Source organism: Bombina bombina, chromosome 2 (genome assembly GCF_027579735.1).
Source record: "Bombina bombina isolate aBomBom1 chromosome 2, aBomBom1.pri, whole genome shotgun sequence".
NCBI lineage: Eukaryota > Metazoa > Chordata > Amphibia > Anura > Bombinatoridae > Bombina > Bombina bombina.
In genome coordinates, this window is record NC_069500.1 from 524,909,032 (window position 1) to 524,930,832 (window position 21,801).

The 21,801-nt window shown below is 40.5% G+C and overlaps 1 protein-coding gene across 1 annotated transcript in view; it reads right to left on the reverse strand.

Annotated features, from left to right (window-relative positions):
* Positions 1–10,699: 10,699 nt before the first annotated feature.
* Positions 10,700–21,801, reverse strand: part of LRP10 (LDL receptor related protein 10) — a 31,071-nt gene continuing 19,969 nt past the window's right edge. Inside the window, exon 5 of the mRNA XM_053702308.1 lies at positions 10,700–13,037. Within this exon, the coding sequence (XP_053558283.1) occupies positions 12,489–13,037 (549 nt within the window). The 3' untranslated portion in view covers positions 10,700–12,488. The remainder of the gene's footprint in view (positions 13,038–21,801) is intronic.

The window sequence follows — 21,801 nt, forward strand, 5'->3', positions numbered from 1 at the left end:
TCCACATCTTTCCCCATAGAGTATAAAAGAGAATTAACTTGTACTTCACCACTCTCCTTGTTCAGCTTGGAAGCAATCCTGAAGCGTTGAAACCGCTGACGCCATGTGGGCCAAGCTGCAGGCTGAGAGAAATCAAAAGGCTCAGGTGGGGTAAACTTCGACATTGTCATTAATCAGGAAACAGAAGTGCAGGCAAGAACTTCTGACACCATGTCATGAGATGCAGGACACAGCATAGAACGTTATTTTATTGCAGAGCATAGAAGTATATAGCTTGTACAACACATCAAACTTGGTAACTACAACATAGACAATAACGGCCCTAAACCACCACCCCCATCCGGTGACGTCACTTCCCACTCTCATCACACAGTCTCTCTCACGCACGTCACATGTTTGCCAGTAACAGTCTCTCTCACACATGTTGCATGTTTGCCAGTAGCAGAGTCTCTCCCACACATGTTGCATGTTTGCCAGTAGCAGTCTCTCTCATACATGTTGCATGTTTGCCAGTAACAGTCTCTCTCTCACACGTCGCATGTTTGCCAGTAGCAGAGTCTCTTTCTCACACATGTCGCATGTTTGCCAGTAGCAGAGTCTCTCTCTCACATGTTGCATGTTTACCAGTAGCAGTCTCTCTCACACATGTCGCATGTTTGCCAGTAGCAGTCTCTCTCTCACATGTGTCACATGTTTGCCAGCAGCAGTCTCTCTCTCACACATGTTGCATGTTTGCCAGCAGCAGTCTCTCTCTCACACGTCGCATGTTTGCCAGTAGCAAAGTCTCTCTCTCACATATGTCGCATGTTTGCCAGCAGCAGTCTCTCTCTCTCACGTCGCATGTTTGCCAGTAGCAGAGTCTCTCTCTCACACGTCACATGCTTGCCAGTAGCAGAGTCTCTCTCTCTCACGTCGCATGTTTGCCAGTAGCAGTCTCTCTCTCACATGTCGCATGTTTGCCAGTAGCAGAGTCTCTCTCTCACATGTCGCATGTTTGCCAGTAGCAGAGTCTCTCTCTCACATGTCGCATGTTTGCCAGTAGCAGAGTCTCTCTCTCACACGTCGCATGTTTGCCAGTAGCAGAGTCTCTCTCTATCTCTCACACATGTCACATGTTTACCAGTAATGAGTCTCTCTCTCACATGTCGCATGTTTGCCAGCAGCAGAGTCTCTCTCTCACACATGCTGCATGTTTGCCAGTAGCAGAGTCTCTCTCTCACACGTCACATGTTTGCAAGGAGCAGAGTCTCTCTCTCTCACATGTCTCATGTTTGCCAGTAGCAGTCTCTCTCTCACATGTCGCATGTTTGCCAGCAGCAGTCTCTCTCTCACATGTCGCATGTTTGCCAGTAGCAGAGTCTCTCTCTCTCACACATGTCGCATGTTTGCCAGCAGCAGAGTCTCTCTCTCTCACACATGTCGCATGTTTGCCAGTAGCAGAGTCTCTCTCTCTCACACGTCGCATGTTTGCCAGTAGCAGAGTATCTCTCTCACACATGTCGCATGTTTGCCAGTAGCAGAGTCTCTCTCACACATGTCGCATGTTTGCCAGTAGCAGAGTCTCTCTCACATGTCGCATATTTGCCAGTAGCAGTCTCTCTCACACGTCGCATGTTTGCCAGTAGCAGTGTCTCTCTCACACATGTTGCATGTTTGCCAGTAGCAGTCTCTCTCATACATGTTGCATGTTTGCCAGTACCAGTCTCTCTCTCACACGTCGCATGTTTGCCAGTAGCAGTCTCTTTCTCACACGTCGCATGTTTGCCAGTAGCAGAGTCTCTCTCTCACATGTTGCATGTTTACCTGTAGCAGTCTCTCTCACACATGTCGCATGTTTGCCAGTAGCAGTCTCTCTCTCACACGTGTCACATGTTTGCCAGTAGCAGAGTATCTCTCTCTCACACGTCGCATGTTTGCCAGTAATAGTCTCTCACACATGTTGCATGTTTGCCAGTAGCAGTCTCTCTCACACATGTTGCATGTTTGCCAGTAATAGTCTCTCACACATGTTGCATGTTTGCCAGTAGCAGTCTCTCTCACACATGTTGCATGTTTGCCAGTAATAGTCTCTCACACATATTGCATGTTTGCCAGTTGCAGTCTCTCTCACACATATGTCGCATGTTTGCCAGCAGCAGACTCTCTCTCACACATGTCGCATGTTTGCCAGCAGCAGACTCTCTCTCACACATGTTGCATGTTTCCCAGTAGCAGAGTCTCTCTCTCACACATGTCACATGTTTGCCAGTAGCAGAGTCTCTCTCACATGTTGCATGTTTGCCAGCAGCAGAGTCTCTCTCTCATACACGTCGCATGTTTGCCATTAACAGAGTCTCTCTCTCTCACACATGTTGCATGTTTGCCAGTAGCAGTCTCTCTCTCACACATGTCGCATGTTTGCCAGCAGCAGAGTCTCTCTCTCTCTCACATATGTCGCATGTTTGCCAGCAGCAGAGTCGCTCTCACACATGTAGCATGTTTGCCAGTAGCAGAGTCTCTCTCACATGTTGCATGTTTGCCAGCAGCAGAGTCTCTCTCTCATACACGTCGCATGTTTGAGAGAGAGAGACTCTGTTAATGGCAAACATGTTGCATGTTTGCCAGTAGCAGTCTCTCTCTCACACATGTCGCATGTTTGCCAGCAGCAGAGTCTCTCTCTCTCTCACACATGTTGCATGTTTTCCAGTAGCAGAGTATCTCTCTCACACATGTTTGACAGCAGCAGAGTTTCTCTCACACATGTCGCATGTTTGCCAGTAGCAGAGTCTCTCTCACACATGTCACATGTTTGCCAGTAGCAGAGTCTCTCTCACACATGTCGCATGTTTGCCAGTAGCAGAGTCTCTCTCACATGTCGCATGTTTGCCAGTAGCAGTCTCTCTCACACGTCGCATGTTTGCCAGTAGCAGTGTCTCTCTCACACATGTTGCATGTTTGCCAGTAGCAGTCTCTCTCATACATGTTGCATGTTTGCCAGTAGCAGTCTCTCTCTCACACGTCGCATGTTTGCCAGTAGCAGAGTCTCTTTCTCACACATGTCGCATGTTTGCCAGTAGCAGAGTCTCTCTCTCACATGTTGCATGTTTACCTGTAGCAGTCTCTCTCACACATGTCGCATGTTTGCCAGTAGCAGTCTCTCTCTCACACGTATCACATGTTTGCCAGCAGCAGTCTCTCTCTCACACGTGTCACATGTTTGCCAGTAGCAGAGTATCTCTCTCTCACACGTCGCATGTTTGCCAGTAATAGTCTCTCACACATGTTGCATGTTTGCCAGTAGCAGTCTCTCTCACACATGTTGCATGTTTGCCAGTAATAGTCTCTCACACATGTTGCATGTTTGCCAGTAGCAGTCTCTCTCACACATGTCGCATGTTTGCCAGCAGCAGACTCTCTCTCACACATGTCGCATGTTTGCCAGCAGCAGACTCTCTCTCACACATGTTGCATGTTTGCCAGTAGCAGTCTCTCTCTCACATATGTCGCATGTTTGCCAGCAGCAGACTCTCTCTCACACATGTCGCATGTTTGCCAGCAGCAGACTCTCTCTCACACATGTTGCATGTTTGCCAGTAGCAGTCTCTCTCTCACATATGTCGCATGTTTGCCAGCAGCAGACTCTCTCACACATGTCGCATGTTTGCCAGCAGCAGACTCTCTCTCACATATGTCGCATGTTTGCCAGCAGCAGACTCTCTCTCACATATGTCGCATGTTTGCCAGCAGCAGTCTCTCTCACACGTCGCATGTTTGCCAGTAGCAGAGTCTCTCTCTTACACGTTGCATATTTGTCAGTAGCAGAGTCTCTCACACATGTTGCATGTTTGCCAGTAGCAGAGTCTCTCACACGTTGCATATTTGCCAGCCGCAGTCTCTCTCTCACACATGTCGCATGTTTGCCAGTAGCCGAGTCTCTCTCACACGTTGCATGTTTGCCAGCAGCAGAGTCTCTCTCACACATGTCACGTTTGCCAGTAGCAGAGACGCTCTCACACATGTAGCATGTTTGCCAGTAGCAGAGTCTCTCTCACATGTTGCATGTTTGCCAGCAGCAGAGTCTCTCTCTCATACACGTCGCATGTTTGCCATTAACAGAGTCTCTCTCTCTCACATATGTTGCATGTTTGCCAGTAGCAGTCTCTCTCTCTCACACATGTCGCATGTTTGCCAGTAGCAGAGTCTCTCTCACACATGTCGCATGTTTGCCAGTAGCAGAGTCTCTCCCACACGTTGCATGTTTGCCAGTAGCAGAGTCCGTCTCTCTCACACATCGCATGTTTGCCAGTAGCAGAGTCTGTCTCTCTCACACATGTCACATGTTTGCCAGTAGCAGAGTCTCTCTCATACACGTCGCATGTTTTCCAGTAGCAGAGTCTCTCTCACACATGTCGCATGTTTGCCAGTAGCAGAGTCTCTCTCACACATGTCGCATGTTTGCCAGTAGCAGAGTCTCTCTCACACATGTCGCATGTTTGCCAGTAGCAGAGTCTCTCTCACACATGTCGCATGTTTGCCAGTAGCAGAGTCTCTCTCACACATGTCGCATGTTTGCCAGTAGCAGAGTCTCTCTCACACATGTCGCATGTTTGCCAGTAGCAGAGTCTCTCCCACACGTTGCATGTTTGCCAGTAGCAGAGTCCGTCTCTCTCACACATCGCATGTTTGCCAGTAGCAGAGTCTCTCTCACACATGTCGCATGTTTGCCAGTAGCAGAGTCTCTCCCACACGTTGCATGTTTGCCAGTAGCAGAGTCTCTCTCACACATGTCGCATGTTTGCCAGTAGCAGAGTCTCTCTCACACACGTCACATGTTTGCCAGTAGCAGAGTCTCTCTTTCTCACACATGTTGCATGTTTGCCAGCAGCAGACCAACATGTACAAAATGGCTAAAATAGAGATTTTAGACGTAAAAATAAAAACATACAGAAAATGAATTAAAAGTTTCAAAATCATCAGTGTTCTCTGAATAAGAATTCCATTGGAAAACATCCAGAATTGTCATGGTTTGGGAAATCTACCTATTTTCCTAATTTCATGTCCACAGCTTTTCCGGCCAGGGCAAATGTCCTTGGTTTTTAGGGACTGCCCCAGGTCCACACAGAAGATGTCTTTACTCCACCTGGCCCAACCGATGAAATATACATTGTCCAATTCAACGACCAGAGGAAGCTGGAGCTGCTGTCAAGATTAAAAGGTAAGTTTTTTTTTCACAACAGGAGTGAAATGTAAATTTTGATGAATTAAAGTGCCCCTGTTTTTAATCGAATTTAAAAAACCGTGCACTTTAGCATCAAAATTAACATTCACTTTAAGCTTAATGGCCATTTAATCATGCAAGGAAACATGCCGTAAGTGCATACAAATTTACGTACATAGCCATAAGTACATAAAGTGGGATTTCCGGCCAGAGGTCATCTTGCATCCATGGACTTTTTCAGATATTCATTGATTATGTCCTCTAAGGATCTATTAGTTAACACAGACATTGAGTTTGTCCTTGGAGCAAAACCTTTTCAGTGATAAGGCCTATCCTTCTGTAGAAACCTTATGCCTTCCCCACAAATTGTTGTGCAGTATTGCACAGTTATATACTATCTCTGTTTATATAGTGATGGATAATTGTGACTACAATAGGGTCAGAATTAACAGCCCTTTACTCACTTCACGAGATGCTACCACATTAGAAGCCTCAATGTGACTGAAGAATGCGAGAATACTGAGCCTTCTGCCTTGGAGCTCAGCTGGTCTACTGTATGCAGAATGCCCGGGCATTCAGTCCAGCATACCACTGAGCAAAAAACGGTGGATATACAGTGGTATTATGCTCCTGTTCTAGAGTTTGCCCTGTATGTGGATATGGAGGTGTAACAGAAGTTCTAGAGGATAATCTTCAAGACCCACAGAAAAGTTTATAACTACCTGGTCTGGCCGATTCTGTAGCAATTCATTGTGAGGCTAACTTTGAAGTGCCAGGGGTTAACAACCAATCTCTTCAGCAAGAGATAATACAACAGAATATGCACATGAACAATGTTGAAGCTGTCAAAATCCACAGATAATCGGCAGATTAGTGGAGCCCCGTTACCAGCCTCATATTGTGACCAACCAGGGTTGCCGTCCAAACAATGCCCCCCATACTGTATTTTATAAACATTCTACCAGACCAAGTGCAAACAAGAATGTGTGGTCATTATTTCATTACAGACCATACATAACTTGCATATCAACCATTCAGATTTATTTCCCTTTTAACTGGGGAATCTTGCAAAGCAGGGAAGCAGCAAGACAAAAGGAAATATGGAAAATGGTGTGGGAGGGAGCAAGGGGAGAGAGAGGGATGGAAAAATAAGGGGTTGTAAACACCTAATATAAAAATGTTTCTTAAAATTTAGTAGTATCCACATTTATATCTAGTCTGGAAAATAAACACTTGACTGCATATTTGAAGCAATATTGTGTTAAAATTAAAGGGACAGTAAACACCTTAAGTTTTTTGGTTTTTAAAGTATAGTTATGCTTAAAGGGGCAGTCTAGTCAAAATTAAACTTTCATTATTCAGAAAAAGCATGTCATTTTAATCAACTGTCCAATTTACTTAAATCATCAAATTTGCTTTGTTCTCTTGGTATTCTTAGTTGAAACTAAACCTAGGTAATCTCATATGCTCATTTCTAAACCCTTGAGGGCTGCCTCTTATCACATGCTTTTAAAATTGCTTTTAACAACAAGAGACTGATAAGTTCATATGGGCCATATAGATAACACTGTGTTAACGCCTGGGGAATTATTTAAGATTTAGCACTATACAATACTAAATGCAACTCAATAGATTTGATATAGTCACAGTCATGTGATCAGGGGGCTGTCAGAAGATGCTTAGATACAAGGTAATCACAGAGGTAAAAAAGTGTGTTGGTTATGCAAAATCGGGGAATGGATAATAAAGGGATTATGTATCTTTTAAAACAATAACAATTCTATTGTAGACCGTCCCTTTAAAGAAACCCAAAATGTTTTTTTTTTTATGATAACACATTTAAGTCTGTTGTAATTAGCTTACCAATTTGTTCAGCTAGCTCCCAGTAATGCATTGCTGCACCTTCAAAAAAGGGTACCAAGAGAATGAAGCAAAATTTATAATAGAAGTAATCTAAATCATAAAAGAAAAATTTGGGGTTTCATGTCCCTTAATGAAACAACTTTGCAATATACTTTCATCATTTATTTTGTCTCCAATTCATGTAATTTAGACCTTTCAAGGCTAACTCTGCTAGATATATTTATATATACAGATATATAAATACATTTTTTACTAACATTATGGCCAATTCAAATCCAGATTAGCTCCTCCAAATAAGGCAAAAACTTTTAGACATTATATGTTATTCTATAGCAACACAACAGAAAAGTATTGCAAGATTACACGGTTTTTACTGCCCCTTTAAATAAAAGACCAGAGTTCCTGATGATTATTAAATAGACTTTTATGATTAAAGAAGTGATGTAATTATTTTAAAATGATGCTCCCGTCTTGAATACACCCACCTTTTGTCAGACTTGTGGAGAGTTGTCCCTATCTGCCAATACAGAGTCAATGCAAATTTAATTTGAATTAAGACGGTTCTTATTTGAACTTTTTTCAAGGAAATAAAAATTAACATTTAATTGCTAATCATAGCCATAAAAGAAACAAAATAAGTATCAACACAACCACCATACACGTGAGAGGGAAATAATCTGTAGTAGCTATAATTGCTAAGCAGCAGAAGTTGAGATATTACTGGGGTAATATTCTAAAATAACATGAAAGCTGCCATCCATCTCTCTGTTCTTGACATTTATACAAAAGCACTATTCAAACAATAGAGATCATGACAAATTGCAGGCAAGATTGTAAGCTAAGACATTAACTCTTCCGTAGAATAAAGAATGTTTTTTTTTTAAATGCTTAGGCTCACTTACATAATATAGTATACAATACTGCAGTTATATAATATTGCATATAATACTGCAGTTATATAATATTGTATATAATACTGCAGTTATATAATATTGCATATAATACTGCAGTTATATAATATTGTATACAATACTGCAGTTATATAATATTGCATACAATACTGCAGTTATATAATATTGCATACAATACTGCAGTTATATAATATTGCATACAATACTGCAGTTATATAATATTGCATACAATACTGCAGTTATATAATATTGCATACAATACTGCAGTTATATAATATTGCATACAATACTGCAGTTATATAATATTGCATACAATACTGCAGTTATATAATATTGCATACAATACTGCAGTTATATAATATTGCATACAATACTGCAGTTATATAACATTGCATACAATACTGCAGTTGTATAATATTGCATACAATACTGCAGTTATATAATATTGCATACAATACTGCAGTTATATAACATTGCATACAATACTGCAGTTATATAACATTGCATACAATACTGCAGTTATATAATATTGCATACAATACTGCAGTTGTATAACATTGCATACAATACTGCAGTTGTATAATATTGCATATAATACTGCAGTTATATAATATAGTATATAATACTGCAGTTATATAATATTGCATACAATACTGCAGTTGTATAACATTGCATATAATACTGCAGTTATATAATATTGCATACAATACTGCAGTTGTATAACATTGCATATAATACTGCAGTTATATAACATTGCATACAATACTGCAGTTATATAACATTGCATATAATACTGCAGTTATATAACATTGCATACAATACTGCAGTTATATAATATAGTATATAATACTGCAGTTATATAATATTGCATACAATACTGCAGTTATATAATATTGCATATAATACTGCAGTTATATAATATTGCATATAATACTGCAGTTATATAACATTGCATATAATACTGCAGTTATATAACATTGCATACAATACTGCAGTTATATAATATAGTATATAATACTGCAGTTATATAACATTGCATACAATAGTGCAGTTATATAACATTGCATACAATACTGCAGTTATATAATATTGCATACAATACTGCAGTTATATAACATTGCATACAATAGTGCAGTTATATAACATTGCATACAATACTGCAGTTATATAATATTGCATACAATACTGCAGTTATATAACATTGCATACAATACTGCAGTTATATAATATAGTATATAATACTGCAGTTATATAACATTGCATACAATACTGCAGTTATATAATATTGTATATAATACTGCAGTTATATAAATTGCATACAATACTGCAGTTGTATAATATTGTATATAATACTGCAGTTACATAATCTATAATAATAAAAGGCCCTGTATGTTTGTCCGATGCAGTCATGCACAGTAGAGATTGCAGCGCAAGACAAACATACCTGGCCTTAACCCCTTAATGACCAGTGCCGATGGTCATTAAGCCCTTAAGGACCTGGGCCTCTCTCTGCCGCTATAGCAAGATTGTGCTATTTCTGCATGCCCCATTCTCTGCATCGGGCAGCGGTGGTGCCGATCGTTGGTGGCAAGGGAGGGTTAGGAGGGAGGCAGGTGGGCGGCCCATCGCTGGAGGGGGGCAGGAGTGTGTGGGACCACTGCGCTGCAGAAAAAAAAATGTTGAGCTAGAGATAGAGATCGAGGGATAGGGATAGATGGATAGAGAGATAGATGGATAGGGGGATAAAGATAAGTGGGATAGATTGATAGAGGGATAAATATAGAGGGATAGGGATAGATGGATAGATATAAAGGGATAGGGATAGATATAGAGGGAGAAGAGATAATGTGATGAGCATGGGTGTTGCAGAAAGGCAGAAGACTATGGAGAGGTCAAATACAAAATAGGAATAGTGCTAATTAATGGGTAACTTAAATGGACATAAAGCACCAAGTTTCCGATTAACCTCTACAATCAAATCTTTTTTTGATCTCTTGGTATCTTTTTGTTGAAAACCAGAGATGCAGGCTCAAGAGAGCACTTGTGTCTGGATCACTATATGGCAGCAGTTTTGCAAGAATGTTATCCACTTGCAAGAGCCCTAGATTGCAGCACTATTTCCTGCCATGTTGTGCCCAAACACCTACCTAGGTATCTCTTCAACAAAGAATACCATGGGAACAAAAAAAAATTGAGATTTGGAAGTTTTTTTTTATACTGTATGCGGTCTAAATTACAAAAAATTATATCCCTTTAAAAAAGGCCATAAAAGTAAAAAAAAAATAAAAAAAAAAAATTAAAAAAAAAAAATGCTCTAATCCGTTAATGTAATTTTACAACTATTAACCCCGCAAAGGGGTTAAACAGACATTACAAGAGCGGCTTGGGATCTTTGGAGGATTGTGGGTCCTGAGCCGCAATTGTAATGTGTGTTTAACCCCTTTGTAGGGGTTAAACACACAGTAGAGCAAGGTTGATATAGTCTTAAATTACATGTTCTACCGGATTAGAGCATAGAATTTAGTATGTACAGCCCTTTAAAACAGAGTGGTTTTATAAATTAAGAAAAAAAAAGCAGAACTGAGAGAGATTCATATGAGTAACAGAAGTGTTCCAGAAGTAACCAATGCCAATAGCGTATTCACCAACACCCAGCTTGCCCCTTTCGCTTCTGTGCGCTCTGAAGTAAATGTAATTTAGACTTGAATGATACATATTCACCACACTATTACATTTTTATCACATTATAAATTTATTTTTTTGTACATGATCACAGAAAATAAATACATTTACAATGAGATCTCGCAATAAAATCTGTGCCCACCATTAACCCTTCCACTACAAGAAGTACATAGGATACACCAAAGGCAACATATCAAAAGCAGTGCACCTTGAGTCCCATAGCAGAGAAGGGCTTTTATTGCATTTACATTCATCACAATAAAAACGTCATTCATCTGGCAACAGCCCCTCTAGTGCAGTGAGGAAAGTTATCTAATAGGGATTCTTTTTTCATAGAAAAATAGATACATATATATTTTATTTTTTATCTCCGAAATCCCTGTAACCAAGGATAGGAAATACCTAGTTTTACTGTGCAATTTAACACCTTACTTGGGTGGTGTAGAGGGAAAATGAAGGTGAGCCCACTCTAAGATTTATTAAAATCAACAGAAGGATTGTCTAAATATGATCATTCAACAAAGGACAAGCCACCCTTAAAGAGAATATTCCAACACCCAAAAAAAAATATGCTTAAGATTTACTTTACTTTTGTTATCAAAATTACGTTTGTCTCTTGCTATCCTTAAAGGGACATAATACTCATATGCTAAATCACTTGAAAATGATGCAGTATAACTGTAAAAAGCTGACAGGAAAATATCACCCGAGCATCTCTATGTAAAAAAGGAAGATATTTTACCTTACAATTTCCTCAGCTCAGCAGAGTAAGTTCTGTGTAAAAAAGTTATACTCCGCTGCTCCCAGCTGCAGGTAAAAAATTTTTTTTTAAAAAAATGAAGAAATGAACAGCAGCCAATCAGCATCAGCAGTGCTGAGGTCATGAACTCTTTTACTGTGATCTCATGAGATTTCACTTAACTCTCATGAGATTTCATAGTAAACTGAATAGGGAAATAACATGAGAGCGCACAAGGCTCAATCTCTTAGCTGTCCCGGGACAGACATACTGCTTAGAAATCCTTTACAATGGGAGGTGGCTACTGAGGAACTTTTGAGGTAAAATATCTTTCTTTTTTACATAGAGATGTTCAGGTGATATTTTCTAGTCAGCTTTTTACAGCTATGATGCATCACTTTCAAGTGTTTCAACATTTGGGTATCACGGCCCTTTAAAACATGTGCACATGCCTAAGCCTACTTAGGTATGGTGTCATGAAAAGAAGATATGTTTTAACAAAGGATACTAAGAGAAAGAAGTTTGATAAACTGGAACATTCTGAATAATAAAAATTACATTTTTCATGCACCAGTCTGCTTGTGAAACAGTACATCTGATATCCTTCATTTTCACTGTGCAGTCAACAGAATAATGTGTCAAACTACAGCTGATACAGAATTGCAATCCATTCAAATTGCATAAAAAAACATTAAAAAGGGGCATTTTAGTGCAAAAATGGCATGTTCTAATGATTTATAACATACAGTTTTTGCTCTACAATATCCCTGCAACAACATATATGAAAACACCCATTTGGGCAGTAGCTGTTTATATAATTCAAAAGATGCAAGATTAGCTGGGAAAATCACCTTCAGTATTTAAAGTGTGTAAACACTTTCTGTAAAGAACAGCTAAAGAGAAATTAACACTAATCCATAACCTCCGTTTGAACAATGTTTCCTTTCTAATGTGAATCTGTGCATTGCTGGGACTGTCCTTCCCTCCATGCTCCCCTGGCTCCATCAGGTTTTCAGTGTTAGTTGGAAGAACAAAAGAGGGAAGAGTGGTGTAGTCTTTGTGCAAATTTATAAAAAAAGTCTTGAGATTTGCCCTATTAGCATGCAATAAGCCCCACATCTCCAGCTGCCCCATCAAATCCCTCTGCAAGAGGCAAAAGCAACAAGTCATCTTCATCCTCTTGTCGATCCAATACATTTCCAGATTCTTCATCTCTACCCATTGTGTCCTCTCCTCCTAGAGGGTATAAGATTCTTCCTCTGACTGCCTGCATCATTCCCATCAGCCCTCTTCCGACGTCTGATGAGGCTGTGTGCTGCCAGGTAGCCTCTGTTTGAGTTGTTTGGCTAGTGAGTGGATCTTGCAAACTCATAGAGGATTTGACAGGGAGTAGAGGAGCAGAATGTGGGTCACTTCCATCAGATGCACCTTCAGTTGAAGATGATGTCTGGTTCAAAGTGGGTTCAGTCTGGGACCCCTGTGTACGAGGGGGGATGAGGCCCCAACGCCGTAGACGTCGAAGAAGTCTTCTTACTGGACGAGGGTGGCGTCGTCTGGTAGGTATATCATTTATCCCACCTGTAGGCGGAGTTGGTGTCTGATTAAGGAGCTGTAAGAGGCTTCTGATATTCCCAATGAAGGAACCCTGTGTGACGTAAAAACAGATTAGTGAATAGACATTGGAATGTAAATGTATATGTGCAAAAACACAGACAGTAGGATTAACTCTAAGGATGCAATACCTTAAACTCCCTAAGGAGGGTGCTTAGTGCCCTATAATTTCACAGAAATTTACATAAGAAATACATTAGAGCGGAGTCAGCCTCTTGGCTTCCCTCTAAGCTTACACACTGCTAAGGGGAATGGCTTTGCCTTAGTTTAAAGCCTTGCTTTTGCCATTTTACCTCTAAAGGTTAATAATGCAACGCTACATTTCATGACAAATAAATGTCTTGCTAAAACTAATTTTTCAGTTATCCTAATCTGTTACTTGTCTTGAGTAAGTTTGTTAAAACAACACACCGCTTGCTATATGAACTGAAAGTCTACGTCTGAGTCACATCCGACCCTTATAAAGGAGTTCATTATGCCTGACTGTGGAATATTCCATCTATTTATTACTGATCTGACTCTATTTATCAATAACTAACCAGACAATTTCATACACTCTGCTGTGTGATAAGTTGATCACCTCCAGCTTTCCTCGTGGTTTAATAAACATGCTCTTTAACCTTTTGGTCATTCATCAAACCAACAAAAAGAACTTTTGTTTTACGGCTTTGAATAATTTACTGCCATGAGTCCTAGTATAAGAAGGTGGAGTAAACCTCATACTTTAAGACAAATGAGCATTAACTATTTGTGCTGACTGAGCACCAAGTTTGGGTAACTGTTTTAACACTACATCTTTTTAAGTAATTTGTTTGTAGTTTTCTTCCTTCCTTTCCTAATACCCTTGGCAATGTTATGGAATCCTAAGGTAGGAAAACACGGAAGAGAATATAATGTAGTGATATAGTGCATGTAATTATATTTATTGTTGTTTTTGACCATTATATACTTATAGCCATGTATCCTCATTCATTTAATTTCACAGATTAATAGCACTGGGTGTTAAATGCATTTTTCTCTTGTTAAGTGTATCCAGTCCACGGATCATCCATTACTTATGAAATATATATTCTCCTTCCCAACAGGAAGCTGCAAGAGTCCACCCACAGCAAAGCTGCTATATAGCTCCTCCCCTAACTGCCATATTCAGTCATTCTCTTGCAAGCCTCAACATAGATAGGAGGTCGTGAGAGTCTGTGGTGCTTTCTACTTAGTTTATTCTTCAATCAAAAGTTTGTTATTTTTAAATGGCACCGGAGTGTGCTGTTTATCTCAGGCAGTATTTGGAAGAAGAATCTGCCTGCGTTTTTCTATGATCTTAGCAGACGTAACTAAGATCCATTTGCTGTTCTCACACATTCTGAGGAGTGAGGTACTTCAGAGGGGGAATGGCGTGCAGGTTTTCCTGCAGATAAGGTATGTGCAGTAAAATATTTTTCTAGGAATGGAATTGACTAAGAAAATACTGCTGATACCGAAGTAATGTAAGTAAAGCCTTAAATGCAGCGATAGCGACTGGTATCAGGCTTATTAATAGAGATACATACTCTTATAAAAATGTGTTTTAAAACGTTTGCTGGCATGTTTAATCGTTTTTTAACGTACATTGGTGATAACACTGTAATGTTGGTATAGCCTTAAATGCAGTAAAAGCGACTGGTATCAGGCTTATTAATAGAGATACATACTCTTGTAAAAATGTGTTTTAAAACGTTTGCTGGCATGTTTAATCGTTTTTTAACATATGTTTGGTGATAAAACTTATTGGGGCCTAAGTTTTTTCCACATGGCTGGCTTAAATTTTGCATAGAAACAGTTAACTGAAGCTTTCCACTGTTGGCTGTGGCAGTTTGTTGTGTCTGTTTTTAAAAACGTCTATGTCGTTTTTTTAATCTGTTTTTTGCATTAAGGGGTTAATCATCCATTTGCAAGTGGGTGCAATGCTCTGTTACCTTATTACATGTACTGTAAAATTTTGTTTGTTTTACTGCCTTTTTTTCATTATTAGTCTGTTCTAACATGTCTAACATAGAGGAAGCTCTGTGTTCATTATGTTTTAAAGCCATGGTGGAACCCCATCTTAGAATGTGTACCAGATGTACTGATTTCATGTTAAACAATAAAGATCATTTTTTGTCTTTAAAAACATTATCACCAGAGGATTCTGTCGTGGGGGTAGTTATGCCGACTAACTCTCCCCACGTGTCAGACCTTTTGACTCCCGCTTTAGGGACTCACGCTCAAATGGCGCCAAGTACATCAAGGGCACCCATAGCGTTTCTTTTACCAGGGGATTCTGTTGAGGGGAAAGTTATGCCGACTAACTCTCCCCACTTGTCAGACCCTTCGACTCCCGCTTCAGGGACTCACGCTCAAATGGCGCCAAGTACATCAAGGGCGCCCATAGCGTTTATTTTACAAGACATGGCAAAGGTGGTGAATAATATTCTGGCAGCAGTATTAGTCAGACTACCTGAAATTAAAGGAAAGCAGTTAGCTCTGGGGGTAGATACAGAGCATACAGACGCTTTAAGAACCATGTATGATACTACCTCACAATATGCTTAGTCTGTGGGTGATTTTTTTTTTTTTTTTTTTGACTCAGGGAAGATGATTTCACCTGATTCTGATATTTCTACATTTAAAATTTATGCTTGAGAACCTCCACTTGTTGCTCAGGGAGGCTTTGGCTGCTCTGAATGAATGTGTACAATCGCAGGGCCAGAGAAATTGTGTAGACTGGATAAATAATATGCAGTGCCGGTGTGTACTGATGTTTTTCCAATACCTAAAGAGGTTTACTAAAATTTTTTTAATAAGGAATGGGATAGACCAGGTGTGCCGTTCTCTTCCCCTCCTATTTTTTAGAAGAATGTTTTCTAATAGTTACCACCACATGGGACTTCTGGCAGACAGTTCCTAAGGTGGAGAGAAGAGTTTCTACTCTAGCTAAGCGTACCACTACCTCTGACGAGGACAGTTGTGCTTTTTAGATCCAATGGATAAAAAATGTTTATTCAACAGGGTTTTATCCTGCAGCCCCTTGCATACATTGCTTCTGTCACTGCTGCTGCGGCGTTCTGGGTTGAGTCTCTTGATGAGTCTTTACAGTTAAGCGACTCCATTGGATGAATATATTTGACAAGCTTATGCTAGCCAATTCCTTTGTTTTCTGATGCCTTGTTCATTTGACTAGACTAACGGCTAAGAATTCTGTTTTTTACTATACTGGCGCGCAGAGCGCTATGGCTTATATCATGGTCAGCTGTCGTGACTTTAATAAATAAGCTACTTAACTTCCCTTCAAGGGGCAGACCCTATTCGGGCCTGGTTTGAAGGAGATTATTGCTTATATCACTGGAGGAAAAGGTCATGCCCTTCCTCAGGATAGGTCCAAATCAAGGGCAAAAAAAAAAAAAAAAAGTCTAATTTTCTTGCCTTTTAAAAACTTCAGGGCAGGTGTGGCATCCTCTTCCTCTAAGGCAAAACAAGAGGGAATTTTTGCTCAGTCCAAGGCGGTCTGGAGACAATCGGACCTGGAACAAAGATAAGCAGGCCAAGGAGCCTGCTGCTGCCTCTAAGGCAGCATGAAGGAACGGACCCCTATCCGGTAACGGATCCTATAGGTGGCAGACTTTCATTCTTCGCCCAGGCGTGGGCAAGAGATGCCCAGGATCCCTAGGCATTGGAATTTATATCCCAGAGATATCTTCTGGATTTCAAAGATTCCCCCCCAAAAAAAGGGGAGATTTCGCCTTTCACAATTATCTGCAAACCAGATAAAGAAGGAGGCATTCTTACATTGTGTACGAGATCCATCCAGTTCCAAGAGAGGAACAGGGACAGAGTTTTTACTCAAATCTGTTTGTGGTTCCCAAGGAGAGGGAACCTTCAGACCTATTTTGGATCTAAAGATCTTAAACAAATTCCTCAGAATTCCGTCATTTAAGATGGAAACTATTCGTACCATCTTAACTATGATCCAGGAGAGTCAATAGAGGACTACAATGGATTTGAAGGATGCTTATCCTCACATTGTGATGCATAAAGATCACCATCGTTTTTCAGGTTTGCCTTTCTAGACAGGCATTACCAGTTTGTAGCTCTTTCCTTTGGGATATCTACAGCCCCAAGAATCTTTATGGAGGTTCTGGGGTCGCTTTGGCGGTCCTTAGACCGCGGGGCATAGAAGTGGCCCCTTATTTAGACGACATCCTGATACAGGCGTCAAACATCCAAATTGCCCAGTCTCATACGGACGTAGTACTGGCATTTCTGAGATCACATGGGTGGAAAATGAACAAGGAAAGAGTTCTCTATCCCCAATCTCAAGGGTTTCCCTCCTAGGGACTCTGATAGATTCTGTAGAAATGAAAATTTACCTGACGGAGTCCAGGTTGTCAAAGTTTCTAAATTTCTGCCGTGTTTTTTCATCCCATCCGTGCCCTTCGGTGGCTCAGTACATGAATGAAATCGGCTTAATGGTAGCGGCAAGGGACATAGTACCGTTTGCACGTCTACATTTCAGACCGCTGCAACTATGCATGCTCAGTCAGAGGAACGGGGATTACACAGATTTGTCCCCCTGTTAAACCTGGACCAAGAGACCAGAGATTCTCTTCTCTGGTGACTATGTCGGGTCCATCTGTCCAAGGGTATGACCTTCCGCAGGTCAGATGGGACAATTGTTACAATAGATGCCAGCCTTTTAGGTTGGGATGCAGTCTGGAACTCCCTGAAGGCTCAGGGATAGTGGACTTAGGAGGAGACCCTCCTTCTAATAAATATTCTGGAACTGGGAGTGATATTCCATGCTCTTCAGACTTGGCCTCAGTTAGCAACTCTGAGGTACATCATACTCAGTCGGACAATATACACGACTGTGGCTTACATCAGCCATCAAGGGGGAACAGAAGTTCCCTAGCGATGTTAGAAGTCTTACAATAATACACTGGACAGAGACTCACTCTTGTCTATCAGCTATCCATATCCCAGGTGTTGAGAACTGGGAGGTGGATTTTCTAAGTCGTCAGACTTTTCTTCCGGGGGAGTGGGATTTCCTCCGGAGGTCAAGACCAAGCAGGAGAGGGCTTTGGTGTTTTTGACAGCGCCTGCGTAGCCACGCAGGACCTGGTATGCAGATCTGGTGGACATGTCATCCTTTCCATCACGGTCTCTGCTTCTGAGACAGGTCCCTCTACCTCAGGGTCCTTTCAACCATCTAAATAGAATCAATCTGAGATGGACTGCCTGGAGACTGAACGCTTGATGTTATCAAAGCATGGCTTCTCCGAGTCAGTCATTGATACCTTAATACAGACATGAAAGCCTGTCTCTAGGAAAATTGAACATAGATATGGTGTAAATATCTGATTGTTATGAATCCAAGGGTTACTCATGGAGTAAAGTCTGGATTCCCAGGATATTATCTTTTCTCCAAGATGTTTTTGAGAAAAGGGTTGTCAGCTAATTCCTTAAAAGGGGACAGATTTCTACTCTGTCTATTTTTTTGCACAAGCGTCTGGCAGGTATTCTAGACGTTCAGGCATTTGGTCAGGCTTTGGTTAGATCCAAGCCTGTGTTTAAAACTGTTGCTCCGCCATGGAGCTTAAACCTGATTCTTAAGGTTCTTCAAGAAGTTCCGTTTGAACCTTTTTTGTTCCATAGATATCAATCTTTATCTTGGAAAGTTCCTTTTGGGTAGCTAATTCCTCGACTCGTAGAGTCTCCAAGTTATCTGTGTTACAATGTGATTCTCCTTATCTGGTCCTTCGTACGGATAAGGTAGTCCTGCGTACCAACCTGGGTTTTTTCCTAAGGTGGTATCTAACAAGTACATCACTCAAGAGATAGTTGTTCCATGCTTGTATCCTAATCCTACCTCAAAGAAGGAACGTCTATTACACAATATTGGACGTGGTTTGTGCTTTAAAGTTTTACTTACAAGCTACTACAGTTTTCATCAAACGTTCACCTTGTTTGTTGTCTATTCTGGACAGAGGAGAGGTCAAAAGACTTCAGCAGCCTCTCTGTCTTTTTGGTTAAAAAGCATAATTCATTTAGCTTATGAGACTGCTGGACAGCAGCCTCCTGAAGGGATTACAGCTCATTCTACTAGAGCTGTGGTTTTCACTTGGGCCTTTTTTAAATGTGGCTTCTGTTGAACAGATTTACAAGACGGAGTCTTGGTCTGCGCTTCATACTTTTCAAATTTAACAAATGTGATACCTTGCTTCTTCGGAGGCTATTTTTGGGAGAAAGGGTTTTTTACAGGCAGTGGTAACTTCCGTTTAAGTACCTGCCTTGTCCCTCCCATCATCCGTGTACTTTAGCTTTGGTATTGGTATTCCATAAGTAATGGATGATCCGTGGACTGGATACACTTAACAAGAGAAAACATAATTTATGCTTACCTGATAAATTTATTTCTCTTGTAGTGTATCCAGTCCACGGCCCGCCCTGTCACTTTAAGGCAGGTAGTTTTTTCATTTGAACTACAGTCACCACTGCACCCTATGGTTTTTCCTTTCTCTGCATGTTTTCGGTCGAATGACTGAATATGGCAGTTAGGGGAGGAGCTATATAGCAGCTTTGCTGTGGGTGGACTCTTGCAGCTTCCTGTTGGGAAGGAGAATATATATTTCATAAGTAATGGATGATCCGTGGACTGGATACACTACAAGAGAAATAAATTTATCAGGTAAGCATAAATTATGTTTTTTTTAAAAAAAAATTTTACTTTTAGTGGTAGAATATTTTTACCCTAAAATCTAAATTAGACTAGATTAAATCCATGTTAGTTGTGGTTCAAAGTTATACATTTTTCTTGTGCCTAAATATCCAAGATAAGAACTCCTGGTGTCAGACTTTGCTCTGAGCATATAAAGTGAGTGACCAACATTATCTTTCATACAAGGGCACCAATTATAACAACAATTTATCATAATTATGGTACATACACTATATGGCAAAAGTATTTGAACACCCCTACTAATTATTGAGTCCAGGTGTTTCATCCACACCCACTGCTAACAGGTGCATACAATCCAACACAGCCATTAAATCACCATAGACAAACAAAAGAAGTACAATGAGTTGTACTGAAGAGCTTAGTGACTTTAAACGTAGCATTGCCATAGTATGCCACAAGTCAGTTTGTGAAATTTCTGCCCTACTAGATCTTCCCCGGTCAACTATAAGTGCTATTGTTGTGTAGAGGAAGCATTTAGGAGCAACTACAGCCCAGCCACAAAGTGTTAGACCACATATACTCACAGAGCAGGGTTATCGAGTACTGAAGCGCATAAAAATCGCCTATGGCAGCTGTATACAAGCCTCACATAAACATGTGCAATTCCCAACATCGCTTGGAGGGATTTAAAGCACGCCACCACTGGACTCTGTAGCAGTGGAAATGTGTTCTCTGTGGTGAGGAATCACGCTTCTCTATCGCGAAGTCTGATAAAAGAATCGGAGTGTGGCAGATACCAGGAGAATGCTAACTACCTGAATGCATACGGACTAATGTAAAGTTTGGTGGATGAGGAATAATGGTCTGGGCTGTTTTTCAGGGTTTGGACTAGGACCCTTATTTCCAGTGAAGGGTCATCTGAATGTTACAGGATACAAAGACATTTTAAACAATTGGGTGCTTGCAAAACAGACCTTCTCATCCAACATCAGTGCCTGACCTCACATATGTTGTTTTGGATGAACGTGCACAAATTCCGAAAGACATGCTCCAAACTCTTGTGGAAAGCTTTTCCAAAAGTATTGCGGCTGTTATAGCTGCAAAGGGGGGGAGCGCGTTAACTTCATAGTACTGCCCAATAAGTTGATATAGGTGTGATGGTCAGGTGTCCATATACTTTTGACAATATTGTGCATTTTGTGACTGAATAATAGAGCAGTCTTGCATTATGGAACATGTATTAGTTAAAAGAAACGTATTATGTTTCTCATTTGGTATGCATTATATTATAATATATAAGTCGTGGTGTGACGTCAGACGCCCGAGTAAGCCGGTGCAAGCGAGTCTGTCGAAAAAAAAACAACGAGTTTTGACCTGTGAAAGAAGCAGTTTACTGGAACTGTCTGGATGGCATACCGGTGAGGTGGACCATCGACACTTGTGTGCATATACCCGTGGAGGATGGGTGAGATTGTTTATTGAGCGGAACTTTTTACTGTTGTTACATGCTGACTGGCGAACTCTGGTCCTTAAAGGGACATGAAACCCAACATTTTCTTTCATGATTCAGATAAAGAATACAATTTCAAACAACTTTCCAATTTACTTCTATTATTTAATTTGCTTCTTTCTCTTGTTATCCTTTGCTGAAATGTTTATCTAGGCAAGTTCATGTGCAGCAGAGAATCTAGGTTCTAGCTGTTGATTGGTGGCTGCATATATAAACTGATGGTCATTGGCTCACCCACGTGTACAGTTAGAAACAAGTAGTGTATTGCTGCTCCTTCAACAAATGATACCAAGAGAATAAAACAGATTAGATAATAGAAAGAAATTAGAAAGTTGTTTAAAATTGTATTCTCTATCTGAATCATGAAAGAAAATGTTTGGGTTTCATGTCCCTTTAAGTGCCGGTTCTAGCCCTTACACCTTGGACATTACTGCTACGCTGTGGAAATTGACATCTATGCTTACCTTACGCTTCTAACAAGGCAACCCTCCTGCATGACCTGCTTTATCATATTTCCCACAAGCTTTTGCCTTACGCACCACTTGCATATAAAACCCTGTTGCTTTTACATCTAAGCTCATAGCTACTATATATCAT